Consider the following 27,444-nt stretch of genomic DNA (forward strand, 5'->3'; position numbering starts at 1 on the left):
GAAACGTTATGCTGCCAAACTGGAATTCAAAAACTTGACCACTTGGCAGGTCTATGGAACACAACTCTGCAGAGGAAATTGTGAGATGACCCGATGACCAGGGCCCTGTTCCACAAAGCTATCATAGCGCTACAACAGCTGTAAGTCTATGATAAAGTATAGGAGTTACGACCGTCTAGGAGCTACGACCGCTTTGTGGAACGGGCCCTGCACCCTACAACGCCACCATCACATTATGGTACGGCACGGGACACATCGCAAAGGATGATCTGAGTGAGACTAGTGCCTACTTTAGGATGGCTTCCCACAGCAGTGCAAGCACTTATGTCTAGTTGAATGTCACTTGGTCTGTAGCAACCTTTCATCCATAGACAATGCATCACACTTGTCATATTACATGAGGAAATGATAAAAACAGGAAATATTGCTTGATGTGATGATGAAGTGAGATATATTTCAATTGCTCTCCTCTGGAAAGGAAATTATGGCTCTTACAGTACATTCAATATAGATCCAGTATCCCTCTTCATCATGAAGATGTTGATCACTTTCTCATTAAAAAGTTACACACTTTAAACTTTTAAGTAGTCTTTGCAAAACAGAGTCACTTTCTTCATATGGGAGACCAGGCAGGCAAATAAGATGATGATTAATTCATTCAGTCCTGTTGTTCTTGTTCACCTAATTAAAATTCTCTCAACGTTTCTTCAATGTTTCAAGAAGGCGTAAGTCAAGATCTTTTCCAGATGATGATGGTGATAATTTGTGAAAAGATATGAATTCATGGATTAGCTATCACCAATAAAAAATAAAGATGAGAATTTTCAAAAATAAAATGTGGTAGGTCTGTAGATGGTTGAGACCTGACAACATCCTACCCGGTACAGCATGAGGCAACATGGCCCGGTGATGACATATTAATGATCACACTTCACTCAAATGTTTCCTCTTCAAAGAGCTACCCATACCAAATATATTTTCGTACCTCATCACAAACATTCATAAAGATACAATCAGAACTTTTTTTAAAAAGTAAACAACAGTCATATACTTTTGAATGATGGGCCTCAACGATTGTCATTTTTTCACGTAAAACATTATTATTTTGCACATGAGGTGAAAAATTCTGTTTTAAACACTGTCTGACACTGATCCTGGTTATTTTTTATGCATAGTTTCGCAGATATCCCCCAGTAAGTGTATGTGACTGGGCACTATGCCAACACAATGTGTAGCTGGTGCCTGTAATCACATGGTGAGGAGATGGAAAAAGATGAAAGAATCCTCTTACACCCCCACCCCATGTCTCCTACCTTCTCCAGACCCTGTGACCCCCATTCCATCACCACATCCTCCCCCCACCCCCAAAACACACTAACACTCATCACTCTATCACTGCATATAGTTTATTCATAACTTCATGCTATCAGGGTACATGTGTAAACCACGTTTGGTTTGACACGATGAAAGCATCCTCTTACACTCCCACCCCATGTCTCCTACCTTCTCCAGACCCTGTGACCCCCATTCCATCACCACATCCTCCCCCCACCCCCAAAACACACTAACACTCATCACTCTATCACTGCATATAGTTTATTCATAACTTCTACTATCAGGGTACATGTGTAAACCAGCTTTGTTTTATCTATCAGGAAAATGATTTCTTTATTTTAACATTTTTAAATAGAGCACCTGATGCTTTTTAATGTTTATCATATCCTGTTATGGGTATCTGAATGCATTCATTATCATTTTTCATACATTTATGATCATGATACTTTTTTTCGACATACCTTCATGTTAAATATCAGAAAATAAGTTGAAATATTTATGTTCAACTTAATATCATTGTTATCATCACAGGTTTCTTTGATGTTCCTCATTCAAACTGATTTACATGCTATAACCTACGTATCTACCACACAGAATATACATTGTATCAGGTGTAGACAATGTCCCAGCACACCTGTCCTCCACATAAACCACACCTGTGTACATTCCCTGCATCCGTACCTGCCCCTGCCAGAACTGAAGATGGGATTTCTTTTCAAAGCTATGAGAACATTCATTGAGGAAAGGACAAACTGTCGTAAATGTCTGAAATGGAGTTTTCACTGTCAATGACTGAAGGTAGCATGTTAACCTCTCTTGAACAACATAGATTTGTTCTGGTTCATAACTGTGTCACTGGTTCCACTTGTGTTTCATGCTGTCATGCATGGTGTCTCTGTGTTGTTATTTAATGCTGCACTCAGCAATATTACAGCTTCTATATCAACAAGTCTGGACCAGACAATCCAGTGGTTGATATTATGAGCTATTATCAACCAAGTCACCGCGTCTGACCACCCAATCCATTGAGACACCTTTACATTCAGAATAGGTTGCTGGGGACCCGTTTTAACCCGGAATCCACAAGGTTTGTTTTTGTTGGCCATATTGATATCTGTAGGAGTATAAGTCTATCAAAGCTACATAACAGACATTCATGTAGTAAATACCATTAACAGTAAGTGATGTGTGCCAAATAGATGCTTAAGCGTTTTGCTTCAGGGTAACCTAAAAGTGAGAGGAAACCAACTGATAAAAGTACATTCCAGGAGGATTTCTTACAACATGTTTCATTACATGAAAAGGTGACTGTGCTTGTCGTAAAAGGCGACAAACGGGATCGGGTGGTCAGGCTCGCTGACTTGGTTGATGCATGTCATCAATCCCAATTATGTGGATCAATGCTCATGATATCAATCACTGGATTGTCTGGTCCAGACCTGATTATTTAGAGACCGCCGTCATATAGCTGGAATATTGCTGTTTGTGGCGTTAAACAACAAACCAACCAACCAAATCTTTACATGAATTCATCAATTTGGTTTCCTGGATGGTTACAACAATGTCCCAAAGCAATTCAAACCATATTTCTATATCCAATCATTTAATGCACATAAGTATATTTCTTCATACATTTCAATTCAGAAAACAATGTCAAGATGTACCCAAAACTCAACACCAGTTCCCTGAACAGGAGAATCATTAGATATATTGCCGAACACGCAGTGACCAACCACAAGATGGAATGACGCCACGTAGTCCCACCACAAGACAGAATGACGCCACAAGACAACTTAACGCGAGACCAGCAAAGGCGTCACTGAGATATCCACACATGTGATGCATCTTTGTGTCTGGAAGCTGCGACAACTGTGTTAATATTACTACATCCTTCCCTTGATAAATAGTCTGCAGGTCATCAACTACGAGCCATACACCTGAAGTAGAAGTCTGTTCATGCAACCAGTGGAATACATTTGACCAGACCTGTGTGGCATTTTGAAACTGGCAACAAAAGCTGACAACAGGCAGTAAGCTATCACGCTGTGGAAGAATGGCCAAAGTATTTATTTCAGTACTTACTGAATTATGCATATAGGGATTTAGCCATGGTCATTGTACATGTGTATGTATTGGTTAATGATGTTCCAGTATTTGTTTTGTTTAATGTTCCAGTATTAGTATATATTGTATAAAGATGTTCCAGTATTTGTATGTATTGTGTAATGATGTACCAGTGTTAGTATATATTGTTTAAAGATGTTCCAGTATTTGTTTTGTTTAATGTTCCAGTATTAGTATGTGTATTGTTTAATGATGTACCAGTATAACTATACATTGTTTAATGATGTTCCAGTAATACTGTGATAATACAAATACAGACCCGGAAGTAAAGCCCAATTTTCACAAAGTGAATTATACACAGACATATAGACATGGCCATTGTATCTGTCATAGGAGAAGATACATTAGTCTTGACTGTGGAATATGTATATTATATGAAACCTAACTAATTTAGGTTATATAAAAGCAAGTCTAGCCAGCTCTAACCCATAGTCGATGAAATCACCACCAGGAAACACATTTTTGAGAGGAGAAAAAGGTATTGTTTAATCAAAACCATCATAGATGTCAAAATATATCTGCAATAGCATGTGAGTACCAATTAGATGCTTCAACCAGCACCTGTGTCCATCATTCTTAGCATAATAGAACAAACCACAATACAGTGGATTCAGAGAGTACAAGGAAACCATACATTAACCTCATTATGCTCAGACTTGTTGATTTGAATGATGAATAATGTAATCTCATAGCACAAGCATAGTTGTCATTGAAATATATTTTGTGATGGTATTTGATCTGGTTGCTTCCATTATTCGCATCTTCCTGTATCCTCACGATCAGCATAACCGTTTCAACTGAGTCTCTCTCAGACCTTTCACACAGAGTCTTCCAGCAGCATCCTGAATCCAGTAAAACACCTAGGTGCCTTCTATACTGAAGTTAGAGAGATGGGTGACTCCAAACTACATCATCCCAGCTAATCAAGGTCTACAATCAGATGATGGCTGACCCTCTTGCTCCATCCAGACAACACATATATATCACTGGCAGTGATAGAAGTTTTTATGGCTACTCGTGATCATCCCCGGGTGATAAAGTCCAATGTTGCTGTCTTTGTTTGCTGGCAAGGTGCTTAGCATTTGTACCATTGGCCTTTGACAATAAATTAAATTTGGCATCTTTTGTTTGATAAAGTTCTTTTGAAAGTCATCCCTTAACTCCAGTATAAGGTAATTTGTATGATGGACATCAGCCCATTACTGTAAGTATGTGAATGCTGTATAACGCTGCTGTCAGCAACATTACAGCGATATCTTGTCAGTCTTTAACTACTGAGTCAGACAGACGCAAGTGGATGACCCAATGAACACTATCAACATGGTGAAGCCTGCCAGCCAGGTCACACATTCCTTACAATTTGGCCAATACAAGAAGCATGGAGCACTCAAGACTATTCTAGGGGGCACAGGGATGGCCCAGTCCTGTAAGGCGCTGCAATTCGCTGTCCAGAAATCTATGATTGTGGGTTCCAATCCTGCTTTGCACCAATTATGTTTCTAGGTTTGTCAGCACCATACCAAAAATGGTAAACATCTGAGACCTGCATCACTTCAGGCTTTCCCCACACATTAAGCTGACACGCCGTGATATAACTGGAATACTGTTAAAAGCGGCATTAAACCCAACTCACTCACTCAATAACTAGACTATTCTTGGCCTTGTAAGAAGTGATCTTAGTGCTACGATTGTTGTAAATTTATATGTTAACGTATGGGAGTAATGATAGTCTTAGCATTACGATTGCATTGTGGAATGGTCCTAGAATCCAGAAAACCCAAGTTTCTATGTCACATCATTGCCTTTGCTAGACTGTGTATTCTGTAACAGAGTTCTAAGTGACACTGTAAGTGTTAGAACCAGTAACATGATGAGCACATTGAAATTTGAACATTTTTTTCAAAAATAAAGTTTTTAAGAACTAAATCACCGTAAGGATAGAAGCACAATATGATTGGTAGTTGCCTGTTCATTAGATAGCTGACATTTCAGGAAAAGTATTGGTTCACACACAACTTAAGAAACTAAACCCCAAATGTCATTGAAAAACTCACTTATATGTCTCTATTGAGTTTTTTCAAGACAAAGATTGCAAAACGGAACAATTGGCTGCAAATGGTATCAGTTTCATTCTAAGACATTGGAATCCAAAATGACCTTCACATTCAGTTACTTTGTTGTTGTCTTGAATCATCTTTTCTATTTAAAAGATTTAAGGGCTTGTCATGACACTGATCAGACTTTTCAAGGCTGAGAACCCATACGTCTTTCAAACAGGCTTGTTTATACATTGTAAGTTTATTAAATTATCAGAACATCACTACTTGTACATATTAAACTAACAATTCTTATATAGGCATTTGAATATTATGGTTATAAGGTTAGAGAACATAATAATCATAATTTATCTATCAGCAGCCTTAGCAATAGTTGATAAATTCAAGGCTTTTTCAATGAATTAAACAAACCTCTATGACCTATTTCAGGCAGAATGAAATTTAAGGTCTTTTTAAGACCAGAATGACAAATTCAAGGCCTTCTCAAGCCCCTGCAAACCTTGTCCTAGTCTGTCATACAGACCCTGAAAAAAATATTTCCAAAACAGCCCATGCAAGTCTATAATAGTTGGCAAGTCTAGATTACTACAGAAAATGAAGAGAGTTCCTATATATTATATTGTCTTTAGATAAGTTAACGGTTTCTTTCTGTAAAGTATTTTCAATTCATAGATTGGAAGTTAGTCCTAACCTTGTCCTTCATGATAAATATTAACCAGAAATAATTCAACTGACTATCAAACTACCTGCCTACCAATGGAAGCTTCAATGAGGTAACTCAGATATTTATTACATTCTAACACCTCCATTAACCTGCTTAAGAAAATACCCAAAATATTTTTAACAATTAACAACAAAGACGATGTGTTTCTGCCTGGTTTTTCCATCACCCTTCTTGAAGCCAATAAACCAACGATTCCGTTGCTTCTTTGTTTTCCTTGAGCTTGACGCATGAGCGTACCTGTGGGTGTCCTTAAACCCAGTTTCCCTTTCCATCCAAGCTAAGTCTTTTGAAGAATATATCAGTATTATTGTTGTTTCATGCCCCAGTGTGATCCCATGAGGGATCCTCATGGTTTTATGGCTACTGATGCCGATATCAGTGCTACTGCACTGGTTATTGTCCTCTGCTGCGCTGACCTATGACAGACTGGTAGGAGTCCACCATTGCAGATCAGAGAAATAATCACCAACCAGACTGGAAGTCTCATGGTAATGAAGATAAGTCATTTTACTGTTTTCTTTGTCTAATGATCAATTGGAAGATTGTAGGAGTCCTTCAAATATATCTAGAAACCCTACAGTGTGATTGGCTTCATCAAAGTCTCTGAGACCTGTGATAAAGTAATGTCTTGTGGGGCTCATCAAAGGGCATAGGTTCTTGAATTCGGGCATTCTTGCAATTCTGTCTCCTTGGTAACTTTATTATTTCTTCAGTTAATAATGAGATGTGGAGACAGTCTTTTTGCAATCCTTACAAGCAAACTAACTGAGGACACAATTCTGCACTTTTAAAGGTTTCAACCACATACTGGTAAGCGATGGAATCTGGACGATGCTGTTAGCAAAGATGTTTTATGATTATGGAAAGAGTTTTGTCGCTTTCTTTTATTTGGCTGGGGATGTCTTTCATCTAAGAATCTTATTCTTAACAAACCATAAATCAATGAATAAATACCTGCCTTGAATAAAGGATGGGTCAAGCAAGGACATCAAAGAAATACATGCTTCGATAAAACCTGGTAAAAAAACAGATGGAAGAAGTGACATTTTATAAACATTCAACATTTGTTTACATAAATGAGTAATGCCTCCTAATAAAGGCAAGGAAATTGAACAAGTATACAAACACCTGGGGCTTATTCAAGGATTTACGGTGACCATCAACCAAAGAATGAGCTGTTACTAGTTTCATAATAGTGTTAAGTCTAGGTTGTCCTACTGACCATCAATCAAGAACTCACCACCAAAGATAGCAGACACAGAAGGAAGTTTGTCAGAATGTCTGTTCATACCTAATCAATCATTTCCATCATCCCTGGTCTAACAGCCACCTACATAATGATTCGGTTATGTATCCAACGCTTCCTCGTTGCTGTGCATGCTAATTGGAGACTGATGAAAAGAGAATGGTCTTGTTGATGTCCATCATCTAGATCTCTGTCACTGACCATCATTCCGCACTGGAAGTCCGATATCTTCCTTCCTTCCCTTGGGGGTCTCGGATGAAGACATTGCCTCATTTCAGAATTGAGGCACACTTTTTGTCGCTTCAAAAAATTGTGAAGGTGTATCTGTTTTCATGAACAGAGTCTTAGGAAAGTCTTGTGTGGGAAATCATTTGGTACTGAGTTGAAGGATCTTTCATCACTTTAACAAAAGTGTACGATGTTTGTTGTTGGCTTCCCTCTTTCTTGTTTCAGAATTGGATGCTTCTACGCTGTTCACATACCGGTAAATGTGTAGACCTCTTTAGCAGATAATGAAGCAATTGATTATCTTCTGTGTACGTAGATATATGACAAGCCAAGAATACTTTCAAATAGTTCCATCTGGAAATCCATTTAAGTTTTGTTTTTCTTCTTAAAGGGCAAAATCTGTTTCAAGAGTACAAAACCTTTTTTGATTTTATTGTCAAAAAACCACCAACGTGGGTGCAAGCATGATAACACAAGACTTAGTAACTGATGATTTGTGGTAACTATTGATGATAATCACCGACTTGTTATTAACTGACAGAATGCACTGGGGGAGCGAGGTATGTGATAAATCAACATAAAGTCTAACAATGGTGGAGCCAGTGTGTACAGGAAGATCACAACTAACTCACAGCTAATGACAAAATAATAGATCCTTAAGAATTCTGGCCACCACTGATGGAATCAATCCAACAGCAATCACACGGAAATGATGCATTCTGCTGTAAGCCAACAGTGTCCCATGGAAAACCCATAAGCAGGAAATGATACTAGATTCTAATGACTATCTGACACTGGCTTGTCATTACGCTAGAAGTGTCCCTTAGAATTCGGCCAAATTACAACAGTGTGCTGTTCCTGGCAATCGCCATGTTTAGATGGAGGATTTCTCCAACGCCATAATGGACGTGTCCAGAATCATTCATGTGACTGGCTGCAATATCAGACTACTTGATGGCGTTCATCATACCTGTCACCTGTGTCGTACAGAAGAGGCAGAGATAATCAGTTTCTGGACAACCATCTCTCTAAGACCAAACACGATTCTTCGTCTTGTATTCTTAGGGTAATTTTTCAATCCAAGGTCCAGTTCTTGTTGAACAATGTCATCAATACAAGAGCCCTAATTACAGATCATTGTGGAAGTGATAAATCTAGGTTCAGTATTATTGTGGAATAAGTTCAATACCAGACGAAGCGCTTCGCCATCAACTACAGATCAGGTATACAGGCAGTAATTTGTTCTGTGGAGACTAATATTGTATGCTACAGAGGGACAGGGTTTTTTTAACTCACAAGCTCAAATTTCCCTCTGATACACAATCAGCTAAAAGTAGACTGCCCTGAGGTCCTTCTCTTTTTGTCTAACAGAAAAGGACTTAATTCAGACTATAAAGAGATGGTAAAGATGACAAGATGTCAAAGATAGTTGAAGTCTGACTGTTCATAAACAAAACAACACAAATTATGTTCTATTTTAGTACAAATTATTTTCCAGTTTGGATCTAATTCCTTTCTATTCACACTTCAAGTCAGAGTGCTTCTATACAATTCTACATTGTTTGCTGAAAAAAGATTTAACCTCCACACAATTTTCTTAATCGCTGGCTCAATTTAGCTTAAACACAATTTCTTTTTAAGCTTATCAGCAATGGCATCAGCATGAAATTGAGACCCTGTGCTAAAGCTTTTATTCAAACTAAATCGTTCATCTAATGTTGAGTGGGGATTACAGACAGGGAGAAGAGACACCAACTGGATGCAAGGATCGCTGTCCACAGCCTGACTCCATCACACACCTTGCTGCTGTAGTATTGTTAGCCTTGCTCCAAGGCTGTACTGAAAGAAAGGTCCATGGACGTGTAGTAATCCTATCCTCCTAATAGGCAAGTCAAGATACGTGGACAGAATAGGACTCCAGTCTCTTATAGGCACAACTTGTTCTTATGATTTACATAATCTAGAAATAATGACTTAAACTAATAATTATTGCCTTAGAGACTTGTGCAAGTCTATAGTATTGTCAACAGCCATTGGTCAGGGAAGGGCACTGGGCAGGCAAACAACGACAACAGGAAGCTCCTGGGTTGAAATCACCACCTTTAGAATATATTCTTGTCAACATTTCTTCTGAAGGAGAACATCAGCCCTGTTGTTTAGTTTTGGCTCATCATGAAAAAGACCAAGGTGTGATTCCCATACATGTGTGAAGTCCAATTTGGGGCCGTCCCCTGTCGTGATATGACTGGAAAATGTTAAAAGTTGCATAAAAACTCATCTCACTTTCCCACTCTTGTACTGAATGCTCTTATTATCAAGTGCAGGCATTTCTTTTCACACAACCCTTTGAGATAACTGAAATACTACTCCAGCTGGCATTAAACCCAACACAATCACTTTCAAATACAAAAGTGGGCTGATTTGCTGTCATAATGACACAGGAAAGATCATAATGACATCAAACTCCATTAACTTGTGACATGTCTTGCTTGATTTAATGTCTATCTGATATGTTTAATGAAAAAGTTTGCTTCACCATTTTACATACCAAGAGGGAGGATAGATATTGCATTAACAGCATTCATGAACATACCATCTGTTTTACGTTCATTACAATTCCTATTTAACTGAAAACCTTCATGTTTCTTGATTTTTCTGTAAATTCTCCCAACCAGCCTTTCCAGTTGTCATGGCAACAGATGATGTCATCAATTATTGGATGACGCAGCTGCTTTCGGAAGCAAAGTCATTTAATTGTAAGCGATGTTATTTGTCATGAGCCACCAGTGACTAAAAACACAGCAATGGATACACGGCAAGAAAGCAATGTCCCTAATGCCATTATCAGCATCGTTGCTGATGCTCAAGAAGTCTTTTAAAACACTGCAATTGGTTGATGTTACTTTACAATGACAACTTGTTTTCCAATGTCAGGTTCCTGGTGAGGTGTGTGGTGCTGACAGAGAGGACGCCACTACAACATTCTCTTCACCAGATCTATTCTAGGATTACTTTAGTTTCAGTTCAAACTCTGAGCCTTTCTAAGACCTGACGCCTTCAAACATACAAGTGTATCTGTGGAGCGTATTAGCAATGAAGGCTTTTGTTGAAGAAAATGGGATCTACATTTACTATAAACCGGCCTGTCACATATTGTGAGAGAAGACTTGGGTGAGAGAGTTGGGTTTTAACAGCTGCTTTGAACAGAATTTCAGTTCTATACCAACATATTAGCTATTTGTGAGGGGAAAGTACAAAGTTAGGCAGGTTGGAGATGTTGCAGAAGAATGTTAAAAACATTGATGTAATCAGCCTTAAAGAAGCATGTGAAACAAATCTCGAGACCTGGTGATTTGTAAGAGTTACTTTCATAAACCCTTTTATAGTCATCACCCCTTCAACGCAATGCTTTTAATAGTTGCAACCCCTTCAACACAGGCTTCTAATAGTCATAACCCCTTCAACACAGGCTTTTAATAGTCGTAACCAATACAACACAGGCTTTAAATAGTCTCACCCCCTAAAACACAGACTTTTAATAGTCGCAACCCCTACAACACAGGCTTTTAATAGTCATAACCCCTTCCACACAGGCTTTTAATAGTCGGAACCAATACAACACAGGCTCTTAATAGTCTCAACCCCTAAAACACAGACTTTTAATAGTTGCAACCCCCACAACACAGGCTTTTAATAGTCATAACCCCTTCAACACAGGCTTTTAATAGTTGCAACCCCTTCAACACATACTTTTAATAGTCGCAACCCCTTACACACAGGCTTTTAATAGTTGCAAGCCCTTCAACACAGGCTTTTAATAGTTGCAACCCCTTACACACAGGCTTTTAATAGTTGCAACCCCTACAACACAGGCTTTTAATAGTCATAACCCCTTCAAAAGATTTACAAATATTGCACTCTTCAACAAGGATTTACAACAGGATCCCTTGAACCCAAACCTTTAATATTTGTAACCTTTCAATGCAGGCTTTTAATGGTTTGTCCCCTTTTACACATGATTACTATGAGTAAGAGACTTCTGACAGTTAAAATCTACAGGGGGTGGGAGGGCCTTTAACACAGCCTGTAACCAGCTGAAAGATTGCTTTCTAAGTTTGTGGCTGGCTGACTTATTTTCTTCAATCACAAGCCAACTCATCACTGACAGAATTGGCAGGAATGCAATCCATCACATCTACAGGTGTGATTCTTTTATCACCTATTTTTTGTGTAACACTATAAGTAGTGCTCAGCCCATGATTAAATTCCTAACAGAGGTATCAATCAGACGGGATCAGACAAAAAAGGGAAGGAGCTCTGAACTACAACCTTCCATTACTTCTGTTAATGATATGAATGTTAAACTAAGCTGTCAAACTGTTAAGATCAAGTTTTTCCCTTTACTTAAATGTGAAAGTTTTTTAAACAGTGAGTCAACATATTTCAATCTATAAATTCAATTTTACTCAAAACTACACAATGGCAGAAGCCCAAAAACTTAATATTTCAAGTTTGTTCTTGTTTGGAGTTGAACTTGGGTTAACTACACAGGAAGTTGACACTCATACCACTGACCCACTGATCAAAAGATGACACATCTCCCCGGCCCCCACTTTAGCAAAAGGCACCACTTCAGCCCCTGGTTAATACATGTACCAAGTTTGGATGAAAAATCTTTAACGGTTTTCAAGTTATGCTCTAGAAACGAAATACAGACAGACGATGACCATATCACCCCACATAATATGCCGAGGGGATAAAAAGTAGAGTGACTTCAGTATTGTGCACATGTTGGAACAGAACATGATTAATATGCAAGTTGACACTCCACTCGCCTATCCCACCATCTATTAAAACAAGTACTCTGACTATAAAAACAACTGCACATTTTGGAGAAGAACATGATTAATCTGCACAGCAAGCTGACACTGCTCCCACTGTCCTACCCCACCATGTGGACTGGGTCCCGTCTCAACACCCAGACTCACCCTAGAGATAACAAGCCAGTGCAGCTGAAACCTTTACATATAAAGCCTGATTCATTAAAACATCCATAAATTTGCCTTCATGCACTTGTGTTCTACACACTATCAACATGCACCAAGTTACCAACAACCCTTGTGGTTATCAGCACAACGCAAAAACTGACCAAGTAAACACAGATATAACAATCTGTTGAACTGAGGAAAGACGGAACTAATTAGGGGGTTCTAATCGGACATATTTACACAATAAAATTATGTTTTTCCACGATATCTTTCTTGAAATACAGATAGCCTTTAACAGAATCATTGCAGTGAAATCTTAATATCCGTCGAGTTCTACTCCCTAGACTTGTGATGCACAGCTGTCCTTTTTAGGATTTCAACACACTTGTGCTAGCATTAGATAATTCTTGCACTTGTTGAAATCTCAAGTAGTGTTTTATTTCATACAACCGACAACTTTTAACATCTCAAGATGTCTCGTTGAGAATTCCATACAGGTGTACTCTGGTGACATAAACCTTCATATTCGGAGCACTCATTCATAGGGTGAGTGAGTGAATTGCAGTAGGTGTGGCTTTTGCATGTTTTACAGTTACATCAAGTTGTAGAAGTCTAATTTGGGGGTAAACCCCAGCGTGATTACCACTTAGGTGAAACCAACAAACTTGAGTATGCGGAAGACAAACCAAGGATCATCATTGGGACAAATATAGGAACACAAGACCTGCACTTCTTGGCAAGGCAACCTCGCCAGTGTAAATGACATAGACCTAAACAATAATAAACAAGGTTCAATAGAGATATATTTGTCGACTAAATTGTCATTAAAACACAATGATTTTTTTTTGTGATTTTCATGCAAATGTTTTAAAATGTGAGTTGGGAGGCATATTATTTTTGTTTATTTTTCTATTTAGATTTATCATTATATGATCACTAATGTTTGGTTGGAATACATACATGGTTCATTAAGTGAGGAAGAGAGCAACACATGGTGTGATTCTACAGGTGCATGGGTGCATTCAACTGATGTGAGGTATATTGAAGCAGGTGGGAGATGAATATCTAACTATTACTTATAACTGCCTTAAAAAATACACAGCGGGTGAGTGAGTGAGTGAGTGAGTGAGTGAGTGAGTGAGTGAGTGAGTGAGTGAGTGAGTGAGTGAGTGAGTGAGAGAGAGAGAGTGAGGGTGGGTGGGTGGGTGGGTGAGTGAGTGAGTGAGTGAGTGAGTGAGTGAGTGAGTGTGAGTGAGTGAGTGAGTGAGTGAGTGAGTGAGTGAGTGAGTGAGGGTGGGTGGGTGGGTGGGTGGGTGGGTGGGTGGGTGAGTGAGTGAGTGAGTGAGAGTGAGTGAGTGAGTGAGTGAGTGAGTGAGTGAGTGAGTGAGTGAGTTAGTGAGTGAGTGAGTGAGTGAGTGGCAAGGATATGGTGCTGACAAACCATAATGGGAGAACCAGGCAACCGTTGATAGCCCCAATTTGTCTGTGTCATAGTGGTGAGGGAGCACCAAGCTATATATGAACTACAAATATTTAAAGTGTCAGACTGAATGCACTGATCCTATATTGCTCCTAGCGATGCTCCCCAGCAAACCAGTCCACAATAGGGCTGCTAAATAGCTAGGCACTGTAAGAATCCCCACTTGATCTCAGTTCAAACATAATTGATTTGTATCGGCCTTGAATCCACTTCTTTTTTCTAATTGTGTCATTTGTCACTAAATAATTGACAAACACAGCCAAACAGAAAATTACACCTCAGTAAGACTGCTGTGGCAAGCTTGAAAAAATGTCTTTCTTCTGACAAACTATTTAGAGGAAGACAGGCAACACTGTTCATCTTCTGAAAGCAGTCTTAATTCTTTAATGAATCTCTTTGAGTCTGGTTTTCAACACCGCTTCATCAATCAGCTATTTAAGTTAAGAAACTACATATCAACTTCACCCCACCCTGACTCTCCTGAAGAAACCATCATTTAACACTAACACAATTTCCAACTCAAGTATCAAATTTGTATCATGTAATGAAACATTTCTTTCAACAGCAAAAAACATTTTCGCTAAGATCTCTCTTCGTCAGATGAAAAACCATCAGCAAACAGACACCATTAGAAACTTCGGCCTATTGAAAGGTGTTACTTTCCTGAACAACAACAATGAGAGATATGCGTCAGAACACCTAGCTTGGATGTCGGATTCTTGAATAACATCGGAACACACAATCCTGATACCATACTGTGTCGCAATAATCCTCACCTGTCAAGTTTTGAAGACCACCATGTTAGAAGCTGGTGGTAAAGATAGCTGATAAAGGCTCTACATATTTCTGTCCATGGGATTTTAAGGGAAGAAAGGTCTCCAGTGCCCCACGCTTGCTACAGGCGACTAACATGAGGATCATGTAGCAACTACAACATAACATGAATAGTACTTGGCAGGGCAGCCACTGAGGAAAGATCAGCCCATGATGGGAACTGTATGCTATCATGCCACAGTGTCCTACCTTAACCCATCCATACTATGCATACAGGTGGGTGCATGTTTGTATTCTCATGAAACCAAGGCCATTTTCTATAAAGCATTGATGGTGCTAAGGTCATCAAAAGTCTATGATAGAGTATGTGGGAGTAGCGCGAACAACGCTTTGAAAACAATCCCCAGGATCTCAAACAAAGACCTTAGCTATCGTAACTCCATATTTATCTATTTTGTCATCACTGATTTTCCCATTCATATAATTTGCATCACTATTTTGCCTTTTATGTCCAATGGAATCTGTTTAGGCAGATAATCAAACCTGATTATTGTCTGGTGTTGACGTTTTTGAATTAACATAGACTTATGATAATCGGAGCACTATATGAGTGCCCAAATCCACTTGGTCCTCATAGGATCAGGTGCTTTGATAAACTGTATTCAACATATCTGACCTATGCTCTAGTTTGTCATATATCTAGTTCCTCAGAGTCACTTGGTAAATATTCATCTTTGAAAGAGCAAACTTTTGTCCATTAAACAGCACAAATGGTCAATGATCGTGTAATCAATCTGTGACAAAAATAATCAATTTCAAGAGTACATTTCTAATCGGCAAACAATCAAAGAAAAATATTTACTTAATGATTTCCATCATTGCACAACATCCTGTGTAAATTCAAAAATAATCTAAATATTCCCAATTCTAATATACAAATGGCATGATGACATTGATAGCCTTAATATTACTATGGTTTCCATGTTTAAAGATCAGGCCAGATAGTAGCTTTTCTGTTTATTCTCAGCAAACACACAGAAGTTTTGCCAGGAGCCAGAAGGCAGGAACACACCACACCGAGTTAGAAGGTTGGATCCAATGCCTTTTACTCTATCAGTAGTTATTGGCAATTATTGAAGGTATTTGTCACAGATAAGTATTTTTTGTCCAAACTGCACAGTGTCTGTCATTATCGAGCTCATTAAAACCTTTGAGAGAATCCTCTTCAAAGGACATTCTGCCTTTCAAAATCTGATAAAGATGGCCGACTTTGGCGGCTGCTCCTGTTCCACCTAGTCTCCCCAGATCAAAGAATGTAACTGGGGCATCCAACAGAAGATTCTTACACTGTGGGATGTGATCTTTGCAAAACATTCATCCCGGGTCCCTGTACTAGAGGTTGAACCAACTTACACAAACCACAGACCTGCATCTAAGACAGATGTTTGCAACAAGTATGTTATACTGTTACAATAAGTGAATCACTTGGCTTAAATATACCCTCCTGGTTTGGCTCTGTTTTATTGTACACACCACAGTAATCAACTTTAAAACCACATAGCACTGCATACCTGCATGGTATTTTGCTGTGGAGACAATCATTTTCTGAATCCAACTGATGGACCCCAGACAACACCAATTTACCTCATGCAGACTTGATGTTGATATCACGTTGAAAGCAACATACCAGCAGCCATCCAAGATGTAGTTTAAGTTAAAGGTTTTATCATACTTTGGGAAATACAGTAAACTACGGTCACAACGAACTCAAAGGGAACACTAATTTAGTTCTTTATTAATTTAGTTCGCTGTAAGCATTTTGACTAAAACAAAGGACGGGACCTAAAATACAGATTGTTATATCAGTCAGTTCCTTATAAGCAGGTCCATCATAAATGTAGTTATTGTAATTTGTCATAGAATGATAGTCAGGGATTCAAGACAATCACCTGACAAAGTATGTATTGAAATATGAAACATGTTTCGTAAGCAAAAGTCACCAAAAATGTGTACAAAATAATTTACAAAAACAAAAACTTGTCTCCATTAATTGGAATGACCTGTCCTTTCTCCTAAACTTTAAGATATCCCTAAGCAAGCACCAGGAAACATAATTTTACAAATCAGAATGTCTATTGACACCAATGTATGACTCAGAAGGTGGTTAAAAGAGTCAGTCATTAAAGAGAGATACCTCAGAATTCCTTCAACCAATGTTATAAATTGTTAAAGTACTTCTGAAATTCCATGTTCAATCATACTGTATCATGGGAATATTGTTTCATGGCAATATGTATAGCTTTGTTCTGTATATTTCAAGAATGTCACTTGCATCTTGCCATATAGCTTTTTATCTGGTTTTATTTAAACTCTCTCTAGTTACATTTGTTAAGTGTGTCGACATGACATGCAACAGAAACACAAACACGGAGTGACCCACAAAGACTCGTCTTCAGTCTCAATAACAAAAGACGCCTTGCAATCAAAATGACAAGGGTAAGACCTTGGCCCAGGCTCCACCCTCCTCATCCTGCTTGCATCTATCTAAATGTTCACAGGCCCATTCCAAACACTGACAATGTGTTACCAGTCTGCAGCAATAGAGGAACAAACACACACCAAATGTAACGCATTCCGCAGAGCACAATTTCCTGTATGTTTAACAAAGATCTCTCAATGTGTCATTTTTATTTGAAATCAGCAAATAAATTAAACATTATTGATGGTATAAACATATAACATTTAGAGTCAGACACTTATCTGTTCAGTCTGATTTATTCTGATTCAGGGAAATTGTGAAAATCAACTAAATTACTTTTACAAAATGTAAAAGACACAAATTTAATACAAATTTCATCATCACATTAAATGGTATCATGAAGTCTCATAATAGGTACCGCCTCCATGGTCTAGTGGTAGAGCATCCGCCCAGAGAGCAGAAGGTCCTGGGTTCGATACTGGCCAGGTCATACCAAAAGACGTTGAAAGATTGTACTTGATACCCTGTCTGGCGCTCGGTATTAAGAGGCTAAACCAAGGACTGGTCAGCTCGGAGTCAGTATACTGTGTCTGAGTGGGGTATTCAGGTGAAACTGTGGCATGATATCTCAGTGAACTAGCACTATAAATCGGCATCAGTCCAGACTAGTACAAGCAGCCACACACACACGTGCGTGCACATCGCTATATAAGTGCAATAATCTTGGATGCAACATTAAACCCAAGTTCACCTCATCTTCATAATATGGTTCACTCAAGTATGTCACAAAACCAATAAATACCAATATTAATGTCACACTGATATACACATATCAGTACTGTCTTAAGTATTCCATCAAAGATTTCAATCCGAGAACAATGAAGTCAGGAAATCTCTACCCAAGTGTATGTATAATGTGGAAACGACAACAAGCTTATTTGAAGTTGTCAAACGTGAAGCAGCCACTTGTGGGCACTTGTGGAACCAATTTGCTAAACGTGTGCTAGAAGAGCAGGCAGTCTATTAGCAAGAGAGAAAGGTGAATTCCTGCCTGCGCCATAACAACATCTGCACAATAAAAGCTTGCGATCTTCTTTTATTTAAAATGTGGATGGTTGGATTACGGCCACGTGGCTATTTATGCTAGACCAACCACTGCTCTGTTCAGTGTTAAGTGTATTTCCTGCAAATTTGGCTTCTACTGAAGAGAAGAAAAGTAAACTTGAAATACTGGAAGCAGTAACACGTAACCTTTTCCTGAAAATTATTCTGTACATTTGTTAGCCTTAAAATAGTTAGAATTGGTGGAAGAGTTTGGATATTTGTGTCAAGAGAATATGTACAGCACTTCCGTGAACTAATATTCAAAGTGTGCAGCCAATCTTGATTGGTTGAAAGTATTTCAAATGCATTTAGAGGCGGATACCATTTAATAAGACATGAACAAATGAACATGGTCATTATGTCATGATGAGAAGTTATGCAAAGACCAATAGTCAGATAAAACGAGCAGTTAGCTGTAGCACTTGTTATTGTGTTGTTTAAGATTGCAGTCAGCTCTATTCCTGCTATATTATCACTGCATCGAGAAATAATTAAGTCTGGAAAAGACAAACAAGATTCCCTGTAAAACCTGGCACCCTATAGACACCTGCAAGCCTCCCTATTAAACTTGGCAACTAACAGCCTCCTTATTAGACCTCCATATCAAACACCTGCAAACCTCACTATCAAACCCTGCATCCAGCAAACACCTGCACCTGCAAGCCTCCCTATCTAACCCTGCACCCAGCAGACACCTGCAGGCCTCCCTATCAAACCCTGCACCTTGCAGACACCTGCAGGCCTCCCTATCAAACCCTGCACCTTGCAGACACCTGCAGGCCTCCCTATCAAACCCTGCACCCAACAGACACCTGCAAGCCTCCCTATCAAACCCTGCACCCAGCAGACACCTGCAGGCCTCCCTATCAAACCCTGCACCTTGCAGACACCTGCAAGCCTCCTTATCAAACCCTGCACCCAGCAGACACCTGCAAGCCTCCCTATCTAACCCTGCACCAGGCAGACACCTGCAAGCCTCCTTATCAAACCCTGCACCCAGCAGACACCTGCAAGCCTCCCTATCAAACCCGGCACCTAACAGCCTCCTTATTAAACCTCCATATCAAACACCTGCAAGCCTCCCTATCTAACCCTACACCCAGCAGACACCTGCAAGCCTCCCTATCAAACCCTGTACCCAACAGACACCTGCAAGCCTCCCTATCAAACCTTGCACCCAGCAGACACCTGCACCTGCAAGCTTCCCTATCAAACCCTGCACCCAGCAGACGTCCGGCAGGCCTCCCTATCAAACCTTGCACCCAGCAGACACCTGCAAACCTCACTATCAAACCCTGTACCCAGCAGACACCTGCAAACCTCACTATCAAACCCTGCACCCAGCAGACACCTGCAGGCCTCCCTATCAAACCCTGCACCCAGCAGACACCTGCAAGCTGTCTATGGCTGCTGCAAGCTCTTTCCATAATCTAAGCCAGGTCGGTCTCCTGGCAATGGAGTCTTCCAACTTCACCCCACTTAAGTGAGAATTCATAGTGTTAATATGACAGGATGTCACAAGTGTTGTATACATCTACATAATAAAAGCATTATCGTGTTTCCCATCCCCCATCAGCTTGCATCAGTTTCTGCAACATGTCATGCTGGAGTACGACTGTAGATCCCAGTACATCTTCAAGCTGTGCAGCCTGGAGTGAACATAACATCTACAGGATCAAAACATTTGGCAATCCGACATCTTTTGTTTTCAGTATTTAAATGGACTTTCAATGCAAAATAAATTAATAAAAATTCAAGAACATTTTAAATGCAAAACAAAATAACTCACATTCCCCAAAGTGGTAACAAAACCAACACAGTTATGGACAAAAATACATGGAAAGATCTGAAAGATTAGAATAACAGTTAATCTGCAATCAGAAGACTGGTATAACATATCAGTGATACAAAAACATGTGTCTCGTATGTGCCAGAACCTACTACTGAAGACAGCGTGTAACAACTTCAGAGCCACAACACAGGTCAGACGCATCTGGATTTACACTTTCAAAGAACTCAATTCGGTCAAGCCAAGCTAAACCAGAAAAATATTTCTCTTTGGCATGAAGAATCAACATCACGTTCTTATTCACTTTCATCTTAAAGGTTCCTCCCTCTTGACAAGTCCTCCCTCCCCCAAAACATACATCAAGTCATTACTGGGGTGATACTTTGGTCAGTGTCGGTTTCAGGAGAGTGGCAGCTTTGGACTACATCTTAGGTGGGAGCTCATGTGCTGTGAGGCAATCATGGTGATTGTATTAACCTAACATGCCTATTGTTGGCTAACATGCCATGCTAATTACTCGGTTGTCAGTTAGTGCCAGCTGGCACGCCATGCTTTTTAATCTTAAAACATTAACAAGGTACACTCTACATCTGTGCTAAATGCCACTACTAAGGAGTCTTTGTTCCTGGCAAAGAGTCTACAGTCAGGTTTATTAAATTAAATTAAATTAACAGTCACCAATCTTACAGAAGCTTCAGATATCTGCTTTCAAGACGGGCACTGGTATTGATGAGCCCGGCACTTTAGGAATAGTTTCAACATGTTATGAAGAAAATTATATCAGAGTATTCCCAAAAGCTGTATGGAAGACTGAGACCATTTCGTTCCTCAAACGATGACTTTTCTCTAATCTTTCTACAGTTAGTTTTGTGCATCAAAGATGAAACATCCCAGCATTCCTTGTGAAGTGTCAGCTGCTTGGCTGCCAGTTCTGAATATTCTTCTCACTCTTCAAAATGCTTAAATACATCTCGCTGGTCAATTTGTGATTTGTGAAAAAAATATCTTGCAGGCACGAGATCAAATTGCTCTGTGTTTAACAATATTTCATGAAAATATTATCTGCAGCTCCAACATGAGCAGCATGAGGCAAGCTGGAACATAATTCACCCGGAGTATTGACTTGGCTACAGAACAAGCACTCGCCTTTATGAGCCTGTGATCTCCAGGCCGGCAAGTCTTGCATCATCATCATCCCAAACTGCTGAGACTTCACTTTTGATAGGGCATCGATATACAGCAATGTCCAAAGGGCAAATGACTGACCATGTCCTCAAAACCATGACTCAGCCATGATCCTATCCATCATGACTCAAATTTGGGCGTGAATCATGTTTTGGGGAATTCATATTTGGTGGCAGAGGTGGAATTTTGTTCAGTTGGCGGTATAGAGAGGGCAAAGGAGTCAGGAATATTTGTTCTAAATCTTATTGATTCTTATCCAGTTCTTCCCCCTAGCCTGGGTTGCCATGTTTCTTGGTAAAATGATTGCACACTTATCATTGTTATGGGCAATACTCTTTACACAGATGACCTGTTGCAAGTGGCGACTCAAAGTTTCAATGTTTCAGTTGGGTCAAGCTTGTACTCTTGCATCATATAAATTTTCATGGAAGATTCACAGACTTTATCACACATGATAATTTCCTCCGAACTCTCTGGAGCCTTCGAGTATGGATGTTTTACATATCTACAAACTTGGAGATAAAACATTTGCATGTTAAGAAATATTGGTTATTCATTCAGATGTACATCCAGCAGCTAAATATTCATCCATTCTTGACTGTGCGTCAGAAAGATGGATCTGGATTAAACACACTATTATTTTCACCCCAAAAATCAATATCCCTTGCTCTCTAGCCTGTAAAATTTAATTCAGCCTTATTACATTGCTTCAGAAATTTGATATTCTTAAACTCATTTGTGCACAAAATTCTTTTCAAATCATTACCGTTTTTATGTTTCAACACAGAACATAAAAAAAGTAAAATCTTTTCGTTGTACATTTTTAAACCTTGCGACTAGAGACTGGAAAAATAAATATTTTAATATTCCTGATTGACTAGATACACTTCAGTCATCTTGGTGATTTCACACACATTTTTAGTTATATTTCAGTGCATCCGTGACTTTCCATACCATATAATCAATGAAAAAGTCCTTTTCCTCTTTAGTGGAAGTGCGTGAGTGATTTGCCCACTGGTAGTCCCTAGGTACTGGTAATGTGACCATTTACTTGCAAAATTGCAACCAGGGCTTTATCAAGCACTAAAGAACTCCGTAATCCCCAAACTCCCCTGTTGCATGCAATTACGTTTCCAATGAATATTATCCATATTCAAGCAGAGCTTTACACCCTCAAGTGCATGTTTTAATTTGAACAGTGGCTGTGCATGGTCACCGTAAGCCAACACAACCAGTTGGGAACCCCTTAATACTTACAGGCATCAATCATAAATGTAACAGATCCCTATTGTTCCTCTATGTTGACATAATGCTTTACAATTTCTATTACTGTAATGAAATTTGGCAATGGATGCCAATTGTGTTGCCTGGTAACAACTGGGATGACCTTGCCATCTCCTTTCCGGGATGAAACCAGCCAATCAGATCATGGCGTCCTGACACGGTCCAGGGAGTGATATAGTTGCAGGGATTCAGCTGTGAGCAAGATAAATTGCCCTTGCTGTAGACAGAGACCAATACAACAAGCATCTTACAGAAGACTGTCTCTAGAATCAGGTCAAACATATCCTGCTGGGAATGAAAAAATGTCTTTTATTTACTGCATCAGTTGATTGAAACTGGAATATATAAATAAACACACACAAAAGAACAAAGTCTCAGTACTACATGTAGTGTATATTATAATATAAGTAGTAGTAGTAGTAGTAGACCATTTATATGGTGCAGTACTCCCTGCATAAGCATGCTCTAAGCGCTTAAAGCTCATAGAGGATGAGCAATACTATGCAAATTTTGTATCAAATATATTCAAGAAAGAGAATCACTTCTCCAACTAATCCTCGATCATTACAAAGAATTGGTACACTTTGCAAAAAAGGAACAATTCATAATAATGTTTACCAACAGTCTGTTATTGTATCTACAATTTTAAATATTTTTCTGCACTTGCAACGTAAGCACACTTTAACTCAGTTCTCATATTGTCTCCTGTATTATACTAGTTTTACAATGACATTGCTAGAAAGTACTTCCTTTGTATGTGGAATGTATATTTTATCTCATGGTACCTTATCTTACACATTGGAATCAAACAATATCCCCATATGCAATAAATATCTTATCTCATGGTACCTTATCTTACACATTGGAATCAAACAATATCCCCATATGCAATAAATATCTTATCTCATGGTATCTTATCTTACACATTGGAATCAAACAATATCCCCATATGCAATAAATATCTTATCTCATGGTACCTTATCTTACACACTGGAATCAAACAATATCCTCATATGCTCGATGTTCATGGAAATTATCTTAGCCTTGTCTGAGTTTCATATCATCCATAGTACTCACAAACACTTAGTAAATAAAACAAATCCAAATATGTTGCACTTTCGTCACACAGTATGTAACAATTTGATAAAACATGTAATATCTAAACTTACAATCTGAAATGTCTCTTTCAACAAGACAGACAGTAATCAAAAAGAAAAATCAAATTTATGACTCAAATACATATCTAAACATTACTGAAATTGGATAATATATAAATAGATAATTTTGACATTATTTTTGTACATTTTTTGTGTATATCATTGATGATGTAAACATTTTTTGATTTGCATAAACAGATGCATGTCGTTTATACAACATTTTTTCCCTTATTTTACGTTCATTTTGAAACGAGGAAGGACTAGAATCATCTTCTTATCTTTCACCTGTTCCCTTTGATGAATTGCTGTGCAAGTCAACATTCTCAGCTTCAGAATCTTCCCGCTACCACTATTACAGTTTGGCTCCAATACATTATTCAAGGAGTATCTCAGGCAAAAACCCCATCAGTCAACCTTTTATTTACTAGGAGAACCCTAGAGGTGATCATTCAGGTTACGTGCTTTATCAACAGTTCAACTGCAGCCAACCACGCTCTCTCAAAAGCACCCTGAAAGTACTGGTGATATGTAGAAGTCGGTCACTCTAAATGAGGCTGACTCTTGCTTCATCCACTATCAAATGTGAGAAGAGAAAATCTTGTCATCCACAAATTCTGTTTTGGTGCCTTAAATATTTATGGTAAAACAGCTAAAAAGATTCCCACAACACAACTTCGATCTTCTCTCTCATAAAGCTCTCGGAGACACTTAGAATAATGGGAATCTTGAGGTGCAGTCAAATTATAGCCTACTAACTGTCTGCCACCATATCACTCGGGCTGCTGGTGCACTAAATGACATCCCTGTGTTGTGAGTGACCACACTGGATAAGTTTTTGCATTATGGTGGATTTTATCTGTTCATAACATTTCAATAAAGCATTTCTTCAAAGAAATACATAATCTTTTGAAGATGGTAATAAAATTCTCTCCATGCCTGGAGGAAATATAAATCTCCAAAACAAAAGACTGTAATTTTTCATTACTTGAACCAATGTTGGCACCAATGGCCTTCTAGTGATTTCCAATCCTGTGAATTGATTAGGCAGAAACTGTACTAAGACTGGGGCGTCTGATAACCTCACCATGTAGTTCGTGCCTGCTACAATTCAATACCAATCTCGCTTCTATCAGACTCTGTTTAAACATACCCATATCAGCCCCTTCCCCAAAATCAAATTGTAAAATTGACAAATGGTTGTCCATCAGTCGAAAGATCAACTTGGGAACACTTTGATTATACAAGTGCAGAGATTGTGTACTCTGTGTCTCCATCTTGTACCAACATCAGGGTCAAAATTTGTTGTTGTCATCTGTTGGTTTTGCCAGAAATCTCCCGGACTCGGGATTCTGCTTGTTGTCCTAACTCTGCAGAAACATGCTTCCACTGAGGAAGCCGCATGCCAAAGTCATCACAGGTATTTCAATGTTGGAATGATTACTTACAGTAAACTCAGGAATATCCCTTCCAGACAATACCGCCTCCAATATGTCTGTGGCTGCCTTGGTTTAGGAATACTATGTTCTACATTTCTCAAATTACCTTCTCCATGTTTTTGTTAAGGAAAACATGTGCAATCTTAAAACATGAAAAACATCTGCAAATCCTTTCAACAAACACGTCATAGGTAAATGATTACAAAAATATGATTACATAAGCGTAACACAAACATGTTCAGTGAAACCGACAGTGATACCTTCACGGCAAGGACCAGCATGCCTCAGGTACACACTGCCATTACCCTCCACATATACCGTAGGCTAAACTTTGTAGAATCAAGATCACTTTGGTGGAATTGGTCCAATACAATGACAAAACAAAACGCTCAGCATTAGTCTAAGTGAGACAGGAGGTGAATGATGTGTAATGCTGCAATCAGCAATATTCCAGTTATATCCTGGAAGTGAATGGGACACTATGCAATAGCCAATTACCTATATTTATATATTTATACACACCTGGTGTCATCATTGACTTTCAGGGATCCATTCATATAGTTTATAGTCATTTTGCGCCCAGTGGAATCTGTTTTGTCGGATGATCGAGACTGGTTGTTCTCTTGCTTGATGGGTTTAAATTACTGTTTTGTCATACTTCTCAGATGAGGGACAGTGGAACCTTGGTGTGATTTCCCTTTCTTTCAGATATTTTACATTTCAACAAGCTGTGTGTTTGTCCCACCATGTGTTTAAGTTCATGACTTTGGTGGTGAGCATTACACTTCTTTCACACATCTTACATGTCAACAACCTGCGTAGGTCAAATCCATGATTAATTTCTTGACTTGGGGGGGGGGGTGAGCATTCCGCTTTTTTCACACATCTTACATGTCAACAACCTGCGTCAGTCAAATCCATGTTTAATTTCTTGACTTGGGGAGAGAGCAATTTTTTCAGAATTCTGGATCCACCTCTGGGTTAGTCTTCCAAGGTGGTCCCAATCCCTGTACTTTCCATACTGTGTCGCCATTGTGGACACCTGATCCACACACCATTTTGTTCTCTCTTATAGGGGCGACACCATAATACTTAACCAACCAGTAGACTGAGTATTTCAGACATGCGCAAAGATGACAACCAAAGACTTCAGCAATTAGGAATGTATGTGATAATTGGGGTAAAACAATAGCAATTCCATCTCTGATAAGCTTCTGATCACAAGATAAAACATGTGACAATCAATTGATGATTAATTGGTTGCAATGGTGACAATTCCAAGCAGTGAGGTCAATAACTTATCTAAATTCCTCATGATGTTTGTTGAAAAAAGTCACAATAGATTACACTTTATTTGTATCGGTGAAATTTGGAGCAGAATATTGTAATATTTCCGCCAAAAACATAACCGTTGGCATTTTGCTAATGGTTCCGTATCATAACAAGATTTTGGTTGAAAAAAACTAGTCCTTCCGGGTTTTGACAAGTTTGAGAGTAGCAATTGTCTGCATGCCTGTCTTTACAATGAGCTGCATGAAAGCTCGAACCAAAAGCCCAAGATGATTTATTTTCTTTTAATTCAAAAGCATAACATCTGAGACAACATTCTCACCAAAAATCAAACAAATTGGTCCCATTTATGTCGTTTCACAAGAGTCATTATGAAACATGTGATGACGAAATAGCCAGGCACTTACCAGATACCACATGATGCTCCATTTTGGATCATTAAATGACTGTCGCTTGACACGCAGCTTGGCCTTCTGCTGCTCAATCCATCTTACCTGGAAACAGATGAAGATGGGTTACAAGAATTTCAGGTTGAAATGAAAATACAAATAACTCCTTGTGCAACAAAGTGTGTGGAAGAATAGGGTTTAGCACTTGACTATCCAGAGTATAATACATACATTCTATAATGATAAATACACTGGTCCCATTTGCTGCTGCAGCTTCGTTGTAGCCTGATTCATGTGAGTGGGTACCTGGTAGGATGAGATCGTAATGTGGCTGTTAACCTTCAAGTGCCTCGGTTTGGGTTGTATACACCCCAG

General features: G+C 38.9%; 1 protein-coding gene across 2 annotated transcripts in view; it reads right to left on the reverse strand.

Moving 5' to 3' along the window:
- The window catches only part of LOC124143748 (furin-1-like), a 219,910-nt gene that overhangs the window by 111,239 nt on the left and 81,227 nt on the right, over nt 1–27,444 (reverse strand). For both annotated transcript variants that reach the window (XM_046512815.2, XM_046512816.2), the window contains exon 3: nt 27,088–27,174. In XM_046512815.2, the coding sequence (XP_046368771.1) occupies nt 27,088–27,174 (87 nt within the window). The remainder of the gene's footprint in view (nt 1–27,087; nt 27,175–27,444) is intronic.

This window comes from Haliotis rufescens, unplaced genomic scaffold (genome assembly GCF_023055435.1).
Source record: "Haliotis rufescens isolate VD_foot unplaced genomic scaffold, xgHalRufe1.0.p SCAF_1, whole genome shotgun sequence".
In the NCBI taxonomy this organism is placed as follows: domain Eukaryota; kingdom Metazoa; phylum Mollusca; class Gastropoda; order Lepetellida; family Haliotidae; genus Haliotis; species Haliotis rufescens.